Below are 24,642 nucleotides of genomic sequence, written 5' to 3' on the forward strand. Positions count from 1 at the left end.
GTATACTGCATAGAGTATATTGAAAAAGTAATATACACTGAGTGTCAGAAGGTTCCTGTATTTCTGCAAGATTAACTATTTGCCCTCACAGAGATTGTGCTTCTTCCAGTATTTTCTCTTAAGGTCAAAGAGACAAATTTTCTAGCTTGTACAACCATAGACTTTCTCCCCTTTCTACAGCCTGTACAGAGGATGTCATATTTCAAGGGCCAAGATGGAGGACGGAGCCAAGTGACCTCATTTTACCAATCAACTCCCCAGACCACCAGGCTACCATTACGTGTGAGGCAGAGGGGAGCCCTCCTCCACAGTACAGGTAAATTACCACATCAAAGTGCCATTCCCCACAAGCCTCAGCTGTCTACCTGCTCCGTGCTCCACGTCTGCGTCGCGTGCTGAAAATCCAATCCGGCTTAATTGCTTGTGAACCTTCATTGCTGCTTCCACAGAAATCAAAGACAGTCCCAATAGTGTTGGATGCTATCGATTTGTTAGAGAACAACGTTTTCTGGACATAAATGCTCGAGAGAGAGATAAGGTGCCATCCAACAAGGAGACAAGCTTCAAAGAGCAACTGCTTAATTGAGCATCTAATTTTTCTAATTGAAAAAAAAAAAGCTCATCTGTTTTTGGCCTGAGCTATGATGTGGAGTTGGAGTCATGGAGCCGCCACTGTGGTTGATGAATATGCTAACACCTAAGATACGAGTGAGGTTAACCTTATTAATGATAAGATTTAAGGCATGGTGCGAAATGAAGCTGGCGATTTATAATATGGTGCACGGCTTAAGAAATCATTAGGAGAGAAAAGGAGATTTGAGCGACTCATTTGCACTGCAGATCCTTTGATATCTCTGTGGCTATTCCCTGGTGGTGCAGGGAGCCCGGCTTGAAAATGGCAGCTGGCTGTGTTGTTTTTTTTTTGTGGTAGATTGTGTTTCAGAGCTTGGTCAGCACCATGTAGATGCACAGCAAGCAGAGGATAGAGGCAGTAACCTTGTGAGTGACATTCTGTTAAACGCTTACATTTCCTATAATGTGCGTGCACTGAAAACATGGTTCAGGCAGAGCAGCGGGGGGGGTATCACTGTACATGTTGTGCAACCTGAGCTGGGATGAAGGCAAAACCATCACTTGCATTATCTCACCCGCAACTTTCTGACATTCACTTGTGTTGTTTGAGAGGTTTTCTCTTTGGGGCTCTTTGCAGCAGTAGGAAATGCCATTGTTGTCAGGATGATCCGCAGTTTGTTCTCTAGCTGAGCAAGCAGAGGTATCATGTAATATTAGAGGAGTGGATATACACAGATTCTCACTGCAAGAGTGTATCCTCATTTTAAAGCTGCTCTAATCAATATTTTAAGTGAACAGTGGCTCATATGACAGTGTGTTATGTGAAAGGACTCATTTGTAGTGGCAGACACCCACAACTTAGGTTTACGCTACTAGCTAGCACCACAGTCAATGGACATAGCCTTTAACATTTAGCAACATGCCAGATCTATTTGTCATAGATATAAAACAAAGGCTAAGAGGACTAAAACAGGGTTAGGAGTTTAATTTCTCGGGAATCATAGTAATACAACTACAAAAGAATGCTAATGTAGCTGCTAGTGTGGCAAGTTTGCTAACAGGTTAGCGATAGCTTTGTCGCAAGGTAATATTTTGTTATTCATGTAACTTTTAGGTTGTTCTGACCCAACTGGGCCAAACGGGTAGTAACAGTGTTTATGAAGTAACTGTGTGTGTGTCTGTGATACAGTGGTCATTCATAATGTTTAAGCCTGATTGATACAGGTGTGTTTTCTAATACTGATTTTTTATGGGTAATATCAATTGTAATATCAGTATGTCAACATTCTTTATATATTTCTAAAAAAAATAAAAACTTGTACAGGATTAGTATTTTAGTATACTGAAAAGGGAAAGTTATGGCATCTTTGGTTATAAACTTTGAAGGAAAGTATTTAACAAACTACTAAGCAAATGAACCGCCTTCTCAGAAGTGGCGAGAGTACAGAGCGTAGTGCAGACAATGTGATGACACAATGTCTTAATTACTCCAAGCAACATTTTTGTTATGTAAGTTTTCCTATCAGCAAATACTGAAGAGCAAACACTCACTGCTTACTTTAACTGTTTCTTAATGCAAGTATCTAACTACCCAATCACATAGCAACAACATGTGCTCAGGCAGGTAGACACACTGAAGTTCAATCTAAACATGAGAATGGGCAAGGAAGGTGATTTAAGTGACTTTGAACGTGGCATGGTTGTTGGTGCCGGATGGGCAGGTCTAAGTATTTCATAAACTGCTGCACTAGTGGGGTTTTTCCACACAGCCATATCTAGGATTTACAGAGAATGGTCCAATAAAGAGAAAATATATAGTGAGCGGCAGTTCTCTGTGAAAAAATACCTTGTTGATGCCAGAGGTCAGAAGAAACTACTCAGATCTGCTGTGAGTTGATAGGAAGGGATGAGTTGATCACCACTTGTTACAAGGTATGCATAAGAGCACAGTACATTGAAACATGAAGCAGATGGGCTGCAGCAGGAGAAGACCATATTGGATGTCACTGCTGTCAGCTAAGAACAGGACATTTAAGGCTACAGCTGAACAACAGAAGACTGGAAAAACATTGCCTGGTCTGATGAGTCTAGATTTCTGCTGCAACATTTGGATGGCAGGGTTGGAATTGTGATTTAAAAAAGATGAAGGCATGGCCTTCCTGCTGTGCATGAGTGGTTCAGGCTGGTTGTGGTTTTGTGATAACATGGGGATATATTTCCCCAGCCCTTCAGTATCAACTGAGTATTGTTTAAACACCACAGCTTACCTGAGTGCTGTTGCTTACCATATAGATCCTTTTATGACCACAGTGTACCAATGTTATGAACGCTGCTTCCAACGAAATAACGTGTCATGTCACAAAGATGACATCATGTCCAACATGGCTGTGCAGTCTACAAATCTGCATCGACTATGTGATGGTATCCTGTCAGCATGAAGCAAAATCTCTAAGAAGAGTTTCCAGCACTTTGTTCAATGTATCCCATGAAGAATTAAGGTAGTTCTGAATGCAAAAAGGGGTCCCAGTACCAGAAAGATGTAACTAATGAATTGTACTGCTGTCTGTAATATGCTAATATCAGTTATTACCTGCACCAGCAAAATCTTGGTGAACAGTCCCTGAAAAGACATTGATAGGTGCAAAGCTCTGTTTTCAGGCAGTTGAAACAACTTCTTTTTTCCCCCTTTCACTTTTCAACCAAATTACATGGGGTTCTGTTCTTTTTAATGTAGTTCTTAATTTGGGCAAAATTACACTGCATGAAAGGCAGCCCAGTTTTCAGGAACTATGACTCAATACAGCTATGACTGGTTGATCAATTTAAGCCCACAAAACAACAGCCGTGGACAGTTGGTGCTTGGTGGGTAATATCACCCTACGATATTGAAGATATACACCGCCCACATGTTCAGGAGTTTTGCTGATAAAAAGTCATTTTTATTGCCCTTTTGTTTTTATTATTTCTCTGATTTCAAATGCATTTCCTGCTTAACTCTACCCTACCTCGCTGGCGAGGCCTTGTGTGGCTTCTCATTTTCTGCAGTATCTGTCGTTCGCTAATTTTTCTGTGTTTCAAACCACTCCACTTCTGTTTGTAGAACAAAAACAACACAGATATCTCACGTTGTCCAGTTTCATCTAGGTCAGTAGCTCTTGGAGTCACTGCCATCGCGTATTAATAAATAATGTGAAACGAGGTTTAAAAGGAAAAATTGATGTTTGAGTAAGCATACTCTGACCACTGTGGATTGACATTTTTGATAATGCTTTTAAAGACACTAGATTTTTGCCCTTAATGTTACTTTGAAGAAAGAGTCATTTTTGAGCTTTATTTGGGTTGCATCAGTTTTTGTGACACTGATTGTCCTTGACTTGTTTCCCTTCGGGCAAGGAGAGGACTTTTTTTTCTTTTTGTCCTGGTGATAAAATAGAAAGCGTAAATTCTTTGCAATTTATTTCACCAACACTGAAATTAGAAGCTCAAAACGTCCTAAATGTAAGCTGAAAGAAATGCCTTTAGGAAGTGGTCATGCTGTGACTTTCAGCAGACTGGGCATAAACTATATGCACAAGCCTACACACTGCCAATGAATTGTATTTATATAATTAGATATGCCAAGCGAGAGAGGGTATTACATTCAGAGCACTTAATTTCCTCAGTTACTCTAGCTATTAAGGAAATTCCATCAATTTGGTCTAATATCCATACAGAAAATTGGGCCACACAGTATTGAATTTGCCAGAAATGATGATGTTGTTAACCCTCATGAGCGAGCCTCGAATGTGTTTGTAGCAGTGAGTTTGTCTTTTCGATTAGTATTAGGTATTTCGGCTTTTCAGCATCTCGCATGGCGCTGGAAAACACCTGAGGACATTTAGCGCTTTTAAAATGATCAATTATGAATCAGATATTACCCGAATCAATTTCACTTTCACTTTATTCGCGGAGGCCAGATGTGCACAATGTGGTAGAAATCTATAGCAGGTTTAATATAGAGTGAACAGTCCAAGCCAAAAAGTAGCCTCTGCGTCATCTGACATGTCATCTGTTGTTGTTTGTGTTTTCTTTATTGTATTATCAGATGAGACACCTTTGGCAGCTTCGCGTGTCACCTGCAGTTTCTATGCAAGGATGTACCTCGCCTTCATCACCTTATCAGACACTTTCACACAATCCGACGAATCTTCTTTCTGCTTCTCTTCTGATCTAGCGCTCTCTTAAAATAGGCCAAGTTTCTGTTAGAAGGGACTTACTTGGCACCATCTTAACATTAGCCAACTTCTCTTGACACATGACACAGTCAGGCTGAGGGCTATTGTTGACCCCGTAAGACAGGCAGCTTTCACCAGAGTGTCATACTGACACTTCTTCCCCCCCTGGTTTCTTTAGGTCATGGGTCCTCTTCACTGGCGGTTATTGGTGGTTTCCAATTTCCTCCTCATTAACCTCCTCACTGTTAGTTAGTCGGGGCCTTTGATGTGTCACTTTTTTTTTTCACATCCTCCAATAACTGCTTGAAGTTGATATTAATAAATTATATTTTCTACAGTTTTATATTGCAATTACAGAATATAGTCAAAAGGTCCCACCCAACTGACCTCCGCTGACACTTGTGTGGCTCGGTACAGTATATTGGAACCAGTGGCGTAGACCAGCGGTCCCCAACCTTTTTTGCGCCACAGACCGGTTTAATGTCAGACAATATTTTCACAGACCGGCCTTTAAGGTGTTGCGGATAAATACAACAAAATAAAATGATACGACCAAGACAAAAACTGTGGTATTCTGTAAATATAATAATAATAATAATAATAATAATAATAATAATAAATGCGAATTCACTGTGTAATTGTGTAACTTTATTAGCAGCGTCCTCCTGAAATGCGCCAACAACATTGAGAGTAACATCCTCCTCTCTGCCCCTTAATACTCTCTGGTCGCTATGGTAACACGTAAATATTTCTTTCAAAATAAGACACACAGCTACAATACGGGGGAAACCGAGTTAAACCCGATAAAAACCCCGAGAACCATAAATGTCACACCTGAGCCTCAACTCTCGCGGCCCAGTACCAAACGACTCACAGACCAGTGTCCCAGGGGTTGGGGACCGCTGGTGTAGACCATATTTACATAAGGCACTATGCTGGTAAAAGACCAGTATGCCACAGCAACTTAGAACAAGAACTTGTATTTTTTCTTCAGAGTCTAGAAATTCTGAAGAGACCAAAACAAGCACTCCGTTTGTCCATCTCTGAATACAATCTGATTTTCCTTTCTTATGCACCTCTCAACCAAAGCCCAGTGGCTCTTGCTGAGTCTGTAAATGTTAAATAAAAAGGCTCTCAAATTTACAGTTATAGTTTTTAAGAATAGCTCAGTAATTTCCCGAAACAGCTGGGCACCGGAAAGGTTGACTAAACAAGAGTAAACACCTCATTTGTTCAAGACCATTTTCAGCAGGGGATGAGTACAGCTTTGGCGAGCACCTGTGCATTTATGGCAGCGGGATTGTGGATCGATTCAAAGTAAACAGCAGTACCCATGTTCCCAGTCATAAAGGAACGTGTCACTCAGTGCATCGATGTGGGTCACTGATGCGTTTTTAATAGATGTCTGACAACAGAGGAGCTCTGCTGCACGGAGGAATAAGATCCATCTGTCGTTGGATGGACACAAAATACTCGTAACACACAAAACTGACAGAAAGAAGAAAATGTTTGGTGTCACCCGGCTCACTCCTGTAATTTGGGGTAAATCATTAGCAGCAACTCTCAGTGTTGTAGTGTCAGTCATGAGAGAAAGTGCTTTTGAGCCTTCGTGCTGTTGTCAGTTTGCACGGATGCTCAACAGTCACACATGGAAAAATCCATCACAGAAAAGACCCAGCAGAGCAGAATGCGGACTGGCATTACAGAAAATGGAAGGAAACCACTAAGTGAGGAAGGCAAGGATGACAAAATCTAAAAATAAACACTTCCTGACATATTTTCTCCTGTAATATACTGAAAACAGACAGATTGGTGAAATTTAGCAGTCATGTAGAGGTGGATTATTCTTCTAACACAGGACTGAATGAGTTGGAAAAAAAATCTGTGTGGTTGATTTAAATAGAACTTACACATATGTGGCAGATATGATAAAATGAGAATGCCTCGTTGTCATTTGTGTTTATGCTCATAATCCCAGTGAGTTATTGTCGCTAGCTGGCTTCATAACGCCTGATTTTGTTTTCAGCGCGCCGTTCCACCTTCACCTCGCCTACACGGTGAATATATGAATGGGAACCCTGACAGTTTTTCAGTTGACAAATAGTCCAGCGTAGCGCCAGAGCACACTCCGGGGCTCAGGGCGCTGCTTTATGAATACACCTGTCACTGTGTTTACTATGAATCTGCCGTAACACAGAATCAAGGGCACAGTAGTGATTGGAAAAGGGGAATAAAAAAAGTGCTTCGGTTGGGGTCTGCTATCATGTAATGCGACTTCGGGCAGATGCACGACTCTACCTTTGTTTACCAGTTGGAACGGGGTAACAGGGACACGCGTAGAACTGGGAGGGTGTGATTAGAATTCAGTCACAGATAACGGCACCGAATCGAGAAACTGTAACAAATAGAATCGATTTTTATCTTTTAGAGAGTTACATGCTCTTTTATAGGCTGAGAAAATTCTCTGAGCCTCGGGCTTGCAAAATCATTTCAAAAACAAATGGATGAACTGAGAGAGAGTGCAGCGATGTGGTCTTAGGCGCAGGTTAATTCTGCATATGTGGACTTTGATCGCGCTGCACGAGTATTCATGCTATATTATCTGTATCTACTAATATATCGCTAAGCTCACAGGATTTTGCACAGCAAAGCGACACTGATACAGGGCGATTTTAAGTCTGTCTGTGGTGTTACGTTCTTACGTTTGGCTCGACAGCAAAATGAACACCATTTTATTAAAAGGCAGCAGCAATAGCCTGCTAAATATAATAGCAGAGAGTACCCTGGTCAGCAGTTGAATTTCCATTATCAGCTCCTAAGCCCTGCAATTGTGTATGTGTGAACTGCATGTGGTCTCGGTGGTCACTGCTGTCTCTGTGGGTGTCTGGCCTCAAGGAAAGCCAGGTGAGCCAGTGGTGCAGTATCGTCCCCGGTCTATTTGACGAGGAGACCTCATGCAAAATTGATGTGAACCTCAAGGTCACGAGGAGTTCATTCAGAGCATGCTCAGCTCAGTCTGTGCCTGCAGCACACCGCAGCAAATAGGACTGTTCTCCTGGACTCTCTCTCTGTGACTTACTGTAAGCTCCTCTCTGCCTGATGTGGTGTTGGATTCAGTGTGTTTCACTCAGCGCACTAACATTAAGAACTCTGGCTTGCCAAACTCTTTTACTGATGCAGTAAAAGAGTTTAAGTGTTTTATTGAGTTGCCAGGTTGGGAAGAAAAAAAACCCTCTTTCAGCATGACTCTCTGTAATTCATCTTCTCCTTTAAATCCATTTATAACAACCTATTATCACTGACAGATACAGATTACTGTAAGAACCCATAACAAATCACTTACTAGAATTTGAAACTGAAGACTTGAACATTTTTTTGTCTTTTTCAGTGACTTACTCTGAGAGAACTTTTGCTCCCAGTTTATTTGACAGCATGAACCCATAGTTCACTTATATTATATTATCTCTTATATTGATACTTAATAACATCCATATGAATGATGTATTTTTTTATTTAAAACCGTTTATTAATGGATACATTTTGTGATAAAACGCAACACCTTTGCAAAATGTTGAGCTTTTACAAACACCTTACATTTATGACAGCTAATATGTGTAAAAGCTTTTATTAATAATCTAAAATTGTCAATCTGATTGATTATTGGAAACTGCAGACACGTTTATTATACATGTGATGACGGTTCATTCACACATATGGAAAGTAAGACTCATAATTTAACTGTCATTATTGAGTTAATAACATTAAAAACTCTTGGTCCTAGTTTATGTGTTCTTTTATGTGTTAAAGACTAACTGCCTTTAATTTTAAAAAGCTGAAACATTCATTTTTCTTATGCTTTTATAAGTTAGAAACTATAGATTTGTTAATGTACAAATTAGAACATTTATTTATGTAAGTGATGCAATTTTGATCTTTCCTGACAACTTGATGTCATCATTTGGAAGAGTTCAATAAGGTAAAGTACAAAAACATCTGTAAAAGCCATTGTCAATAACAAAATGCAGTGTAACACAGTCTACATTTAAATAGTCGGTAGTTAAAAATATCGAATATACAAAGCATCAGTAAATTTATTAATCACTAATAAAATTCAGACTTTCTAAAAATGATTGTATATTATACAGACACATTTTTGATGGGCATGATCTGAATTGTCTATAAAATAGAGTGATCACTGATTTTGAATGGTGACTGAATGAATGTATGTAAATAAGTAAGTGATGAGGGAAATGCACGCATTGATTATCAGGTACTACATGCAGGAATTCTGCAGAAAGCAGGTGAGACTGAGACGTCTGTCACATTTTCTCAAATGAAATAAAATTCAAATAAACTGTAAAATAAATTTAACAGGTGAAAGTGGAAAATCTCACTATGTGCACATCCGAGGCCCACAAAGCTGTGACAGAGCACTCCATTAAGAGATAGGTACATTTCTACTTTCTTGTCCCTTTGATGTAAAGCAGTGCAGACTGGTTGGGTCTATAGAGATGTTTTGCACAGCGTGTTATGTGGATGTTCTTTCATATGTTTTCAGAGCTTACACTGTCACCATGGGAAAAGTTGCAAGAGCGGGCTCATTATTTAGCTCAAAATTGGACGGTAATGGCAAACACTGGCATAGCTGCATCCTGCAATGACTAAAGGACAGCGCATGTTACACAAGACTGTGCTTACAAGAAGTCAGCATCCCTTTTGCCCTTGTTGATATTTCCTTATCTATGAATCCCATACAAAAAATAGGGTTCCCCAGGTCTGCTAATATCAAAGCTTGTCTCAGATGTTTGTGCAGCACAAGTGGGTGGGTGGCCTACTGATTGTGTTGGTGGAGCAGAGGCACCATCGCTGTCTGCTCCATGGGTGTGTGATCTGTCCAGGCTACCCACCTTCCTTTCCCATTAAGTTCAATCATGCTGGGTTGCTGCAAGTCTGACTAGCTTCTCATCCTTTGCCATTTAACCTCCTCTCGCACATACAATAATCCTCCCTTTGGCACAAACAGAGGAAGAATTGGACAGTGGAGAATTCAAATGGAGGCATAAAGGGACATCATGAGCAAATAGTGAAATGGTAGTGTTTTATTTTGAACGCCTGTGCTGTCAGATATATTCTTGGAAACCTGAGCTTTTTCAAGTTCAGGACATTTAAAAGTAATATTGTTGGAACAGTGACAAAATCAGTCAGATTAAGTGACGGGCACAGACTGTTAGATGATAATACAGGCTACGAGATGAAAGACAGCTTCGTCTTTTGTAATCTGTCAGGGAGGAAACTGGGGAGAACCACGAATGGCTTTAGGAATATATGAGGCATCATCCTAACTGCCTGCTAGTTTGCCTAGGAAGGAACAGATGTATATTGATTTTTTTTCCCCCCATGTCACTGGAATTGTCATTTTACAGTCCTGTTGCAAAGGCAGCATTACACATGGCATTAAAATATTTCTTTACTTCTAAAATAGTTTGAGGAACTCTGATTTTTTATCAGTGTTAACGCTCTGTGATGCTCTGTACCGTATAGGAGTTTTGCATCTCCTTGAAATCCAGTGAAATACATATGAAGTGTTTTTATTATTCAGCGTGAGTGTTTCCTCTCTGATGGTAGCTGTGATTAATAGCTGTCACTTCCTGAATTCTGTTTGCATGACAGAGTGTCTCGTGACCTTTCTTTGAAGGAAATGGTCTGTAGACAATGCATATGAAAGTGTCAGAAAGCAATAAGTCAGAAACACAAAAGCACAAACAGAAAACTAATTAGAAAGCACTCAAAGAATGCATAAATCTGCCAGAGCCGCACAGACCTTTACATTTGTAATTCTCCAACCACAAAATGTTTACACATTTTATTTTCCATTTATATTTCAATTTGCATCAGATTGCACACATTGTAGGCATACAGTCGTAGTATTTCTTTTTCATTTACATCTACGCTACAAAAACTCCAATGTCTACAGCCACGATGGCTGCTTTATGAAGTTGTGCATATACTTTGAACAGAAGTAAATGTAGCAGTATAGATACATAGATATCTTCACAGTGGGAAAGGTATGACTTACCTGTAATCAGGATCATTTAATACCATAAAAAGTAGCTGTAAATCCAGATGACATGTGAGAAAAGTATTTAATTATATTATTTTACAGTTACTTTGCCATTGATTACTTGATAATGTTTCATTGCATCTTTAAATTATGGAAACTAAATCTTAAACAAGGAACGCAGTCTAAGTGCAGGTATTTATGTCAGTGCTTTGTCAGGGTAATCTGATTTGACCAAATATCACATGACCAGTACTTTATACTGCATGCCAAGGTGAGGACGTCAGTATGTTTGTTTTTGTTTTGTTCACCTTTTTCACATGTCCAGATAAGATTTTAAGCAAACATCAGAAAAGCAAACCTTTTTTCTTTCCAGACATCTGGCTCGCAGACTTTTAAAGCATACCAATCCTCCTCTGTGGAGGTAATTAAAAATGAGATGAAATAAAATCCACTTCTTCATGCAACTAGGAGAAAATCAATATTCAGAATCCTTAAATGAAGTCAAACTGAAGTCTACTGAAGTCTAAAGTGACAAGAAATGCTTTCTTTGTTCCTAACTCGCTGCAAAAGCTGTTCGCATTTCTGCATTAATAATACAGGGCCCTGGTCTTATTGCTCACCTTTTATCCTCGCAGCATGATGTGGGCGGACTGATCAAATCGATAAACGCTGCGAGTGTTCATCTCCAGGGGGCTCAGCTACTGATTGTGTTTGCGTTTTTCCAGATGGTCACTAAACGGAACACTCATTGATCTTGGGAATGACTACCGGCGTCACATGTCTGGGGGCAGCCTGATCATTAGCAACCTGGACAAGGACCAAGACACCGGGGTGTACCAGTGCACAGCTTTCAACACGTGGGGGTCCATACTCAGCCGCAGAGCCAGCCTTCAATTTGCATGTAAGTGATCCTACAATTGCTAACACACATGGTTCTGACACACTTATGACATTCTAGCATCTCTTTGTATCTGCTGTCTGACAGCCTGACATGAGGGTAATATGCTTGCAGCCCAGGCCTTCCTTCTTTTTTTTTCATTTACTATTACGATTTCTCATTTAGATTGCCTGGGAATAGATTTTCAAGAGGGGAAATGGTAATCGAATGAAATGTCAGATACAACAAACACAGTGGGTGAGGAAGCTTCTGACTGCTTCTGAACTCCATTGATTCTCATTAGCGGTTCCAGCTCTGACAGCATCAATGCTCCATCCAAACTGCCTCATATTTCACCAAGTGCAAGCCTCTGTGATACAGACTTTAAAGCGGACAAACACAACTAACGCTTAAGAGGTCTTTGTGTCTATGCAATCACCAGCTACTTCTTTATGTGTAATATGCGCAGAAGACTGTAAGTGGATCAGACAGTAGCAGGACTGCTGCTATAGCAGCCTGCAAAGACAAAAGGGGCTGAGAAGTGATGCTGTTGGTTGTGGTCCCACCTTCCAGACAGGCAGTGTAGAGGCACCTCTCCTCTCTTGATCAGGCCTCCTGACTATTGATCATGTCCCAAGGATAGAGAGCCTTTCACTTCCTCTCAGGAGATGGACTGCCATTATCCCTACAGCTCAGTAATGAATCTCACTCGTGGGGACTGGGTGAAGAGGAGAACTGCTTGACATTTATTGTCTTGCCTAATGCACAGTGAGGGAGGTCTAGAAGATCAGCAAGGCTGATATTCAGTTTTTCCATGTAATGAGGCTACTGCCCTAAGATAGAAATGTCGTGCTTTCTTTTGCTTTGCTTAGCCTTCACAATTCAGCTGCAACCACTGTAAGCATATCCTCCCACAGCTCATTTTTACAATGTAAAAAAATGTTCCAAATTAATTTAAAATACTGTGATTTAAAAAGTCTGCTTTCATACAACCAAGGTCAAACTCATTTATGAGATCTGGGAATTCAGAAAAAAAAAGGCCACTTATATGATCACACAGGTCTCAAACCCAGTGGTTTGAATTACCATTGTCTCTTTATATCTGTATTTCATGAATTACATATTAGCAGAAGGGGATCTGCAGCAGTTATTTTCCTGTTTCAGTCTTTGGAAGAGCTGTGGCTTAAAAAATAATACAAGCTCCTTACGTTTGATGATAGGATAGATTTTATTTTTCTGCAGAGTTGATTTTTTACGCATTACATACATTCACAGGGGCTAAGAAAGAGTCACGCTGTGAAAATTGGCATACAAGACTCACTGACCATTGCTTGATTCTCTCCTGACAGTCAGAATGTGACACAGCTGTTCCTATTATTTAAACAGTCAGAATAAACTGCTGGCTTCTTTACAACTTGTCACATTGTCATGTTTCTTTCCTTGTCAGACGTTTTTTAAAGCAATGCTGGTGCAGACAGAGATAGAAATTGTGTCACTGGGTACAATTTTACCAGAAGCTTTGGAAAAATAGTACGTCATATGCTTAGAGACCAGTGCTGTAGTGCCTGAGTAGCAGGTAAAGGAGCTTACTCAAGAGCTCAGTAGGACACAATATATAACAGGGAATGTCTCTATGGCGCCGCCGTTGCCCAGACCAATCATCGTCGAGCTGTAATGGTCACTCTGTAATCTCTAGGCAAGCCATTCTCGTATGGCAAAGACTGATTCTGCTTACAAAGGAATCACTGAAGCTACAGTGAGTTTGGCCTTTAGCTTTCAGAGTTACAGTGTGTGGTCAGTTCACTCCAGTGAAGCCCATTATTCTTTTTCCCAACAAAGAAAGAAGCACATCCCCTCCAGCACCGAGTCCAGCTTCATCTTCACCCGTCTCTGTGCAGTTTTGTAAGAAGAGGCGCCATCTGTTTCTCTTTCACTAAGTAATTATTAGTAAACCTCTGATTCACCTTCCCCTGCTTCTAAAGGTCCTGCCATTATTATTATAAACAGCTGTTGCCAGGCTTGTTGAGCAGTTGCATCCATAAATGTCTGAACCTTGCCACAATTTTTGTTCTTTTTGTTTAGTGGTTACAGTTGCACTTTCCAATATGTGCATATTTTCAGGTGTCTAATGTAGTTGTAGTTGATGCTCATTTGTAATACTTTGCTACTGGTAAGAGGCAGGGTACGTGCCTCTCACCAGTAGCTAAGGAAGAATGAATTTCTGATTAATGCTTTTCACTTTTTTCACACATCTTCAGATGCTACTTTGTGGGTCTAACTTAAAATTTCATCTTCAGCAAGTGATAAGCAACTCAATAAGACTGGGGACAGGTGATTGGCTCAGACATTGCATAACTGCACTTATTTGGCTTCAGACACTCCTGAGTTGGTTTTGAGTCTCTAAATATTTTGCTGCATTTATGTGAATCTGAGCCGTAAGAGCAGAACTGTTCACTTCAGAATGAATCCAGCTGCTTCTGTCTTCTGTCAGTGAGAACAGTGTCTTTGCATCACACTGCCCTCGCTGTGTTTTACACAGGATGTTGTGTGCTCGGGATGGTCTTCACAGTTTTTACCTACCTTATTTTGATAAAGGCTGATCTTAGTTTCAGCTGATTTGGTAAGATCCAATCAGGCCTTTCAATTTTTGAGACCGATCAGTATTTTACTCATCACTTTTGTGTTTTCTCTCACAAAGTCTTGGTTTTATGATTGAATTGGAAGAGAAACACCAACCTCCTGAGCTGAATAGTGAAGGGGCTTTTCGCCATGGAAAGGATCCTGCGGTTGTTTTCAGCAGACATCCAGGCCTTTTTATGTTGATGAACTCATTCTTTTCTCTCGGAATGTCCCAAACTGTTAATTTGGCCTCCCCCTAATGTTCCCACTATCTCTCTGATGTATTCACTTTGTTTGTAAAGCCTGAGGATGGTCCTTTTTTTTCCAATTGCATGCTCCTTTGACCACATGCGGTTTCACAGAAAAAGCTTCCAAATGTAATTGCCACATTTGGAATCAGCTCTAGTCCTTTTACCTGCTTAATTTGTGAAGAAATAATCCAGAAATTGGCCACAACTGTGGGAAAAAAAAATCCATGCGTTTGTTGAATTAAACATTCTAGGTCCGTATTCATTATATAAATGTTTTAGTGCACATCTACCAAAGATTTGATCAGTACGTACCACTGTACGTTTCTTGCTCCAACACGGTTCCTGAGAATCCTAAATGTCATTTGAAGATCGACTCTCTTATTGACATTTCTTCTAAAGACAACCTAGTGAGATCAGGATGCCTCTGTCTGTATTTCAAGTCAGCCATCTCCTCCTGTGGCCTTCTAAGTGTCCTGCCGTGACTTGGCTCTGTTTGATTTCACTGCGGTCATCAGAGAGCCGCTCATTAATCTTACCAACACTCTGTCCCACTTCTCTCCATAATCTTCCTTCTCCTAATTTCCCTTATCGGTCACACTGACTTTCTTTTGTTTGTGTTTGGAAGGCTTACTCCAGGCTGTTAGCCAGAGGGTGCAGACAGAGTACAGAGCGGACTGCAGCAGCTTCCCTCCATCAGTCATGAAGCCAGGGGTGGTTTATCATCCCAGGTTTAGTTTTTGTCTGCCAGCAACTGCTCATTCATTTGCAAGGGGATAGATTGTGCTGAGAGTATTGATGGGGAAGCTAATGCTTTTAAGTGCAAGATTACACCACATTTAATAATGATGTTACTTATTGCTGCTGGCACTGCAAACTGTCATTTGTCATGCGCGCTCACCAGTGTTTGTTCAGTCTGTGCACAGTATTTTCTTCTTTCCCCTGCTCGTTTGATCTTATTTCAGCCTAATCTCTTCCTAAAGTGCAGCGTTGCAGGGTAAACGTCACAGAGTCAGGTCCGTCTATTTCATCAGCACACCAGATGCCTTTGAAAGTATTGGAGGCTGTCATGAGGTGTCCCAGGGCAATCAATGATGCCCTATAAAGTCCCAATCTTCAAAATGTAGCATCAAAAACATGGCTCAGTGATTCTGTGAAGGGAGTTTGGGGAGAATTATGCCCTCCGTTTTCAAAACTATCTCTTTAAAAGTAACCCTCATGGATATAGAAAATCTTTGAATCACACTTTTTGGTCAATCTGACTGTCAGTCGTATTCTTTTAAACCGCCACCCACTTCTGTTTCAATGTTTTCTGTCTCATCAGACCTGGATAACTTCAAAACTCAATCAGTGAGGAGTGCTGTCAATGTGCGTGAAGGCCAAGGAGTGGTTCTTTTATGTGGACCACCGCCACATTCTGGAGGTAAGTTTGCTATATGTTGTTGTTATTTAAACACAGCTCATAAGAATTACCTCCACTGAGTGCAAACTGCAAACATTGATGAATAATTACTGCCTTTTCTTAAACGTAATCCAGTTTTACACCCATTAATGTGTGCACATGCTCTTAGTAATCATTTTAATGTTGTTTATTGAGAACACCTATAAGCCATCCGCACTTGGGTGCTTTTCTTTCCACTTCATTCAGATTCTTTTTTTTAATTAAAGCCATGTTTCTCAAATTAGAAAGATATTTATTTACTTTCATTGAGAGTTAAATTAGGAAATAAATATACTTTTTCTTGCTTGTGTGAGGCTAAAGCCAGCAATTAGCTAGCCTAGCTTCAAACAAAGCTGGAAACAGGAAAGAAATTAGCTTGGTGATGGCTAAAAATGACAATATTTGGGCCACGGCACCTCTGAAGCAGCTCATTACCACAGTATAATGATTTGCTTAGTCTGTATAAAATGTTGTGGTTATAAAGGAGGTAGGGTGCCAGAATGATAACCTCCATAAAACCACAATTTCTCTTTTTTTTTTTTTTGCACTTGAGCTTTACAGAAATAAATATGCTAATTAGTGAGCTTCAGAGGAGCTAAGAGGTGTTTGCTTTGTTTTGTTTTCGCACAGAGCCAGGCTTCTGTCTTCACACTTTTTACACTGGTGTCAAGCCAGCCTCCAATTCGAGACTTGCAGTCAAGCCAGCCTCCAGTTTGTTTTACGTTCCCTGTGTATTCAAAGTATTACGGGAATGGATGTGGAAACCGGATTTCAAAATAAAAGCCAACTTCGAGTGAATTAACAGATATGTTAAGAACATAATAACATATAATTTAGGCTTTATTTACAGTATTTAGGCTAAAATAACGAACATAGCACTGTTGGCTGTTAGCCTTATATTCAAGCACCTCCACACATTCAAGAAAAAAGATGCTTTAATTGTTCAAGTGAGAGTCTAAAATTGCATTTGATAAAGCAGAGGCTACAAATAGACGAGATAAAGACACGGGCTGCTCAGCCCGACTGCTCTGAGTGTCTGCGGAAAACTAAAAAAAAAAAAAACACAATGGCTGCTGCCTAGCTTGTCACCCTCTTGATACAATAGCTTGCACAGTGGAACAACCAATTTCCTTCACAAGCGAGCAGTTTGTAGCACAGCATTGTACAGCTGGTCTTTGGGATAATGGGTCAAAGTACTCTGTGAAATACAGTTTGACAGCTTTTCTCTTTGACACAGGTTTATATGCAGTTGGCTGTTGTAACCGTATCACAGCTGTGTTTTCCTGCATTTTCCGAAGTGAATGAAAGTAAAGCTGCGCAAGGCTGTTGTCCCTGTTTTTCTTCCTTACCTCTTTCCCCTTTTGCTCTCTTCCTGGCTCCCTCTCTCGCTGCTGTCCCCTCTCTCCACCCTCTTTTCCTTTTTAAAATTTGAAAGCGATGATGTGCCACATAACCTTGAACTTTATCTGATGCCTACAGTAAGAGGCATTCCCTTTAGTTTTCATTACACTTCATTGGCTTTGAATTCTGCACAAGCTTTTTCCTCCCCCTCCGTATGCATTATCCCAACACCCATTTATGAAAAATTAAATACAGTACCATTGCAAGCAGATGTTATTGTACTCCACATTTGTTTACTCCAAGGGCTTTTTTTTTGGCACTTTTATCTTCCATGTACTGTAAAACCACTTGTGTTGTATTTTCTTTGTCGCTTAACAAAGAATTGCTTGGCAAAATGATATTACTGCCCGTTATAGACACATAGTTCAGCTCCAGGTTATGCTGACTATGCTGCCGCTTTTGCCTAATCAGAGGCAGCTTTGTATCTGCATCGCTGCACCCAGCTCGGACGCTCAATCCCATCTATGGGCTCCCCCCTCAGGGCGATTGACAGTCACTGTGTACACCTTTTGACTCTGAGCCCACTACCTTTGAAGTGGCTGATTACACAGAGCATCTCCTAACTCTTGAACGTCTTTGCAGTGTTTTCTTTGAGAAAATGCCACAGTAATTCATCACAGAAAGTCTCTCCTTTCTTATGGTAGACCTACCATTTGAAAAGGGGCATGACAACATATATTTGTGCCAATCCATCCATCCCTCAATCCAACCATTGACTTGCCTGTGCCACCCCTGAACTAAGGCGCTCAGGGACCCAGGGAATGGAGGCCATGTGCCAGGGGAGGGTCACTGACGCGCTGTAATCCATTTTGTTTCGCTCCCTTTCCTTAGCTCTCCCTTTTTTTTTCTGCACTGATAGCTGCTACAGTCACCCAGTCTTGGTATCTCCTCCCAAGGAAACTGAGATAAGGGAAGGAAAATGACATGATACGCTCACATTTTAAGGCCGTAGCCGAGTTCTTTTGATACAGCTGTTCCAGCGGGGGCCAATGCGACTAACACGTGTGAAATCAGCCGAGGTGTGAAAGTGGACCGCTGCTGCATAGTTCAACTGTCTTCCTTTCTCTTCTAGAGCTGACATTTGCGTGGATCTTCAATGAATACCCTCACTTTGTCCAACAAGACAGTCGGAGATTCATCTCTCAAGAGACAGGAAGCCTGTACATCGCCAAAGTGGAGCGCTCAGATGTGGGCAACTACACCTGTGTGGTTAACAACACTGTCACAAGGGAGAAGATCCTCAGCTCTCCCACACCACTGGTCCTCAGAAGCGATGGTAAACACTAAAATCAGGCTTTCATCTTTATGCTCATATGCCATGCAGCTTTAATCTGTTGTCAGACTTCTCTGCCTGAAGGCTGCATTCCCGGATTCATCATGATTTCAGCTCGTTAAGATCTAGGTTATAATTTAAGTTCCACATTTTAATTTCATTATAAAAGCAGGTAATTGATCGTACTCCAGCAAGGTGGTAGGACCTGCTTCGCACTCAACAGATAATAGCTGGGTTGTGAAAAGTCCATTTGGCTGGTGTTTATCCTCCTCCAGCTGAAGAATGTGGAACATTTATGAATTATTAATGCTATTAATATTTGTTTACAAGCTTTGATGACATAAAATGAGAAAGCTGTGACTGTCAAACAATTACAAGTGCATTATTACAAACAAGAAAAATCGAAAGGACAGCAAACGGGATTATTACCAGCCTAAAACTGAGCCGTAAGACAGCAACAGATGAGTTGTTAACCATTAGTAAAGACACGAATTCCAAAGCTTGTCTTTTTACAATGTGGCACAGAGTTACATAAAAGCCACTAATTTCATTTTGTAGTCCAGCTGCAGCACAAAGCTTTTATGAGCTGGCTTCTTAGGTTGTGTTATTATCAAAATGCCACAAATATATTCTAAGTACAAAGGAAGATGCAGTTGCGTATTTTGCATGTTTTCCTGAGAGTGTGTCAGCTTTATCACAGTCTTTTCTGACTTTTAATCTGAAAACATGAAGAGGACCCCAAATCAGCTTTTACTTAGAGACTGCCAGGTTGTGATTGCTAATAATAAAGGGCAGGCTACTCTCTCTGCAAGGAAGTCACTGACCTGTCCCGGTGATGTGAATGTAAATAAACTCCTGAATGAAGTCACATAGCCAAATGTTATCAATCTCTGCTAAATAAGTCCTTTTATAGCCCCCCTCTTAATCCCCCCCCCTCCCCCCTCTTTTACAATGCCTTCACTGGTCACTTTGTATTCATATGCATAACTTTTGCATTAGCTGCCCCGCTGTGTTATTGCTCTCTCTCTGCCTGATTCACGGTGCGTGTGAGTCTGCTGTTAATCACTGATGTAAAAAGCTTGTCATCTATTGTCTCCCTTTTGTAGGAGTAATGGGTGAATATGAACCCAAAATAGAAGTCCATTTTCCCGATTCAGTTCCAGCAGCGAAAGAATCAGCGGTGAAACTGGAATGCTTCGCTTTGGGAAAGTAAGTCACTGTATGCCTGTGACACAAACGTACCGCTACTCAAGACGATTTAAGAATGCACAAGCGTTAGCATTACTCATCCTCAGATTCATCAATCCATAGGAACGTATGAAAAAGACAAGGGAGCAGAAGTAAGAGTTCTTTTAAGAGCATCCGACAGCTTGGCAATCACGGATTGATTTGCAGGGAACGAGAATTCACAAAGCTTTTACTTTTTCTAACAACTACTTTTCCTTCTGTCCTTAATCACACTTTGATCAGAGCGAGTGACAGTTACAATCCTGGGAACTTCTTGTTTCTCTTTTACAGCCCCGTCCCAGAAATAAGCTGGAGGAGAACGAGCGGCGTCCCTTTCCCCAGCAAAGTCAAAATGAAGAATTCAAATGCCGTCCTGGAAATCCCCAATTTCCAGCAGGAGGATGCGGGGACGTACGAGTGCATGGCGGAGAATCGCAGAGGCAAAAATGCTGCACGGGGCCGTATTTCATTCCACGGTAAGTGAGCCGTTTCAAATCGAATGACAGTGAGGTGGAGGGACAAATGGAACATATATATCCACAGTTGTCCAGAAAACATGCAGATGGCCAGCAGCTTGAATCCCATTTGCTCGACATAAAACCTTTTTCTGCGGACGTTTGAGGCTTAATGTTGTTGAAATTTCAGAACAAGCTAAGGGTAGAAATGACAAATGGCTATTATTCCAGGGGCTTTAAATTCATTTCCAGTTAATATTCAGATCTGTTTACCATCCCGTGTTTCTCATTATGCTGGTAATCCACTTGTAAAGTTTAAAATTTGATTTAAATTTAAGCTTTAATGCCAGGCTGCTTTTATGGTTGTATGATTCCTGATGCAATTCTTTACTAATCCAGTGCTTCTATAATTAAAACGCATGTTTGAATAGGTAACCTTTTCATTTATTCCAAGCTAAACCTCACTGGCTCCAGACGATGGCGGACACAGCTCTTTCCATAGAGGGAAACCTCTTCTGGGAATGTAAGGCCAATGGAAAGCCTAAACCATCCTACAGCTGGCTGAAGAATGGGGAGCAAGTGATGGCTGATGTATGGAGATATGTTACATTTCTTTCCTTTCTGGCTAAAATTTCTTAGTTTCTAAATAGTTTCCAATTAATAACAAAAAATTGAGCTGGTCTGTACCAGAAATTGTAAATGCAATAATGTTAATATGCTGTGTGTATATAAGTAATGTATGCTAATGGGTACGTTAGCTAATGTATGCTAATGCAGACGTTAGCTATTCTAAAGCCAGACTATGCTTTAGAAAGCATCGATCCCCTCCCCACGCAGCACCGAGACAACTTTATCTGTTAAAAATGATGTGATCTGTCATCATCATCATGATCATCCTGAAAGGTCATGAAATATAAGTTATGTTAACAATTTTTCTGTTCGGTGTGTTTAAGAAGCAGATAAATAGTTTTCACCACTGCACTTCCTCATCTATGTCAAGCTTACCATATGCAGGTGCCAGGTCTCTCTTGGAAATGAGATTTTTAATCTCAATGAGATTTTTTACCTGGATAAATAAAGGATTAATAAAATGCAGAGTTGCAGTAATTGCTGTTGTGCCTTTGGATATAATAGGCTGGCCTTGCGATGGATATGCAGGACTCTTTCTCTTTCCTCCACAGGGCCGTGGACAAATTGAAAACGGGGCCCTTTCTATATCTTCGTTAAACCGTTCCGATTCTGGGATGTATCAGTGTGTGGCTGAAAACAAACATGGAATTATTTATTCCAGTGCCCAGCTAATGGTGTTAGGTAAGATCGCCTCCCTCCTCCTGCTTTTATCCTGCTTATCTGTCTATGCGTTTGATCATCTCCTAAGATAAAAACCAGCAGCCTGCTATAACGTACCTCTGCAATCAGTCTGTGCACGCATTTGATGTCACCATGGGCTTTGCCAGCAAAAATGTGAATCTGATAGAGTGTCTCGTTTTACTTTCAGTCATTTCACGTATTGATTTGGATACTACAAATGCATTGTTTTGTGGCATTGTGCATGCCTTCTCATGTAGACAGGGTATTGATTTATTTGCAAAGCTTTGATGACTTCCATCTGACTGGCTCAATAAGAAATTCAACTCTCTTGATACATGTGATGACACTTGAGTGTCCTAACAATGGCTAACAAAAAACTGATGAGTGCAGACAATAGTTTATGACATGCTTGAGGTGAATGTTGTATTCAAGGATGTGCAGCTGAAGGGTGGGATGACTATGGCGAGCTTTGAGACCAGTAGGCTTTTGTGCTGAGATTTCAGGCTGCTTTCTCTGAAAGCTGAAGGAGAGTTTATCTCAGTACAGCACGGTTGATCTGCAAAGGTTCAGGTTGCCCATATATATATTTTTTAATCTCACACCTTTCTCTGTTCCCCTACATGCAGCTTCACCTCCTACGTTCTCCAAAAGTCCGCTAAGGGCCTTGCTAAAAGCTCGCTCAGGCAGCGAAGTCACTCTTGAATGCAAGCCTCAGGCCTCACCCCCAGCAATTAGCTTGTGGAAGAAAGGGAATGAAATCCTGCAGAGAACTGAAAGGTAGGATAAAAATCCAAGTGTATATTACTGGCAGCTTTCATTCGCATTCACTGCAAGCTGACTTGTTTCAATAGTGCATTTGGCATTTGCGGAGATGCATAGAAGGAAAGGCTAATGAGAAGAACGAGAGGGCACCCACCAGGAAAATTGCAGATAGCTCATATACTGCGTGCCCCCTTGTGTGCAAATAGCTCGGTGTGAAGACTGAAGATGCTAGGTGGTCATATCAACACTGTGTTAAATATTTAAGAAGATAAAAGAGTAGTAAATGGAGTTCCCGCTCATCTTGTAAACTGAGGAAGGAACTCTAAAGTAAGAATGAAGCTACTGCACCTGTAATTATCTGTTTTATCATGACAGACAAAGAGTTACAAGGGCTTGATTGATGCAATCACCAAACAGCAGAGACGAAAGCTTTGATGCAGATCGGAGAGCAGTCTCAATAGACAAGAAATAACTCAGAACACAGGCACAAAGACAATGAGCCAACATCAAGTGTCGCTTTCAGTGGTATAAAGTGGTGCTTCATTTAGTTTGGTGCCCTTCTCTGTTGGATTTTTTATTGGATAAACCGGAACGTTTCACAATAAAGAAGCATTTAAAGGTAGAGAATTCCAAAAGCATGTCACGTTTCAGGCTTTTTGTCATCTCGATAGGCAAAAGAATCAAAAAGCTCAGATAGTTTCTAAAACCTCCTGTAAGTTATCGTACGTACATCAAGACTTTGGAACACACGCTCACACACAACAGACAGACTGAATACAAACTCAATACAAAGTCAAACGCAGGCATCCCAGTACAGGAAAGAAATGCCGTTTGAATCGCTCCCATGCTGCCTATTGAAGAGGAGGTCTGAAAAAGAACAATACGAGCAAGGCGTCTTGTCAAAACAGCACAGAGCCTCTTTAGTCGGCTCCAGATGGGAAGCTGCATGTATAGCGGCGGAAAATTGGTAGAATTCCCAAGCTGACTGACATTTAGCATATGTGAAGCCCACGTACTCTTTCAAGACTGGATGTATGCAGACACTGGAAGGGAAATGTTTACTCACATATGCAGTCACGCTGTAAATTGGAGCAGTGTTTAGAAAATGAATTTTGCACACATTTTCTCACTGAATACCACATCAGTTGAAAAATTGTTACAACCATCTGATTTCTATATAAGCTTATGTTTAGCTCATGCCTTGATTTATACATGTTTGGAGATAGACATCTTCTAAATAACTACAGATTTCTAATGACCCAGCTAGTGGAAATAATATAATAAAACTGTTTAAAGTGGGGGGCTTTGCATGTTATTTTTTTAATATCTAGCCAGTCGGTGACCTTTCAGCATGATAGGGGTTTCACACTGACCTCATCGATTTAAAGTCTTTAAATCTGAGTTATTTGACAAATCTTTGAGAATTTTATTATATACATGGCGATAGATGGAAACGTCATTACTATATACAAATCCAAAACAGAGCTGAACACTGTAGTCCTACTTTACAATCGCTATCTTACCCAATACAGTAAAAAGCCGCTCTCTTCTCAGGATTGCTTTGCTTCCAGATGGAACATTAAAGATTGCCAATGTAACCAAACGGGATGCAGCTAGCTACACGTGTATCGCTAAGAATCGGTTTGGGACGGCAAGCACAACAGGAAGACTGATTGTCACTGGTAAGTCTGGCCTAAAAGTCGAATCGCTCTCAGTTAATTAACCTTTTCACTGTCTGCTCCATCCCTTCTTTGTCATCACACCTGACACGCTTCCCATTCAAGAACTTTGATTTGCCTCTCAAGGCTTGTGCTAATTTTTGCAAACAATGGGTTCTTGATTTAAAAGAGAAGAAAAGAAACCAAAAAAAACCCGTAAAAAATCAGCATTTCATTCATTCCTGTTAAAGATTTTAACTCGGAAAATTAACTCTCGGTTTTTAAATGGAATAAAGGAACAAGACAAACTCTGAAACCTTAGGAAATACAAGCTTTCTTGGTGAGAGTTAAATAAGATAAGAGGCTATTATCAGTCATATGTGTGTACACTAATAATAAAGCTCATGCTGTTTCACTTTAACAAGTGCTGAATATGATTATGGTGGTTATTGAGCGTGCTGGTGGCCATGTTTAAATCGCTGCAAACATCCAAAATTAGATGACAAATACAGTTGTCCTTTA

At 40.6% G+C, this 24,642-nt stretch overlaps 1 protein-coding gene across 1 annotated transcript in view; it reads left to right on the top strand.

Moving 5' to 3' along the window:
* Window positions 1–24,642, top strand: part of cntn3b (contactin 3b) — a 53,970-nt gene that overhangs the window by 11,057 nt on the left and 18,271 nt on the right. The window contains exons 3-12 of the mRNA XM_085455772.1: window positions 181–316; window positions 11,574–11,749; window positions 15,917–16,015; window positions 18,507–18,710; window positions 19,814–19,916; window positions 20,226–20,410; window positions 20,844–20,980; window positions 21,571–21,700; window positions 22,327–22,477; window positions 24,017–24,144. Coding sequence (XP_085311898.1) covers window positions 181–316; window positions 11,574–11,749; window positions 15,917–16,015; window positions 18,507–18,710; window positions 19,814–19,916; window positions 20,226–20,410; window positions 20,844–20,980; window positions 21,571–21,700; window positions 22,327–22,477; window positions 24,017–24,144 — 1,449 coding nt within the window. The remainder of the gene's footprint in view (window positions 1–180; window positions 317–11,573; window positions 11,750–15,916; window positions 16,016–18,506; window positions 18,711–19,813; window positions 19,917–20,225; window positions 20,411–20,843; window positions 20,981–21,570; window positions 21,701–22,326; window positions 22,478–24,016; window positions 24,145–24,642) is intronic.

This window comes from Copadichromis virginalis, linkage group LG5 (assembly GCF_057382275.1).
Source record: "Copadichromis virginalis isolate Kocher_CV1m ecotype Utaka linkage group LG5, C_Virginalis_male_GT1.1, whole genome shotgun sequence".
Lineage (NCBI taxonomy): Eukaryota > Metazoa > Chordata > Actinopteri > Cichliformes > Cichlidae > Copadichromis > Copadichromis virginalis.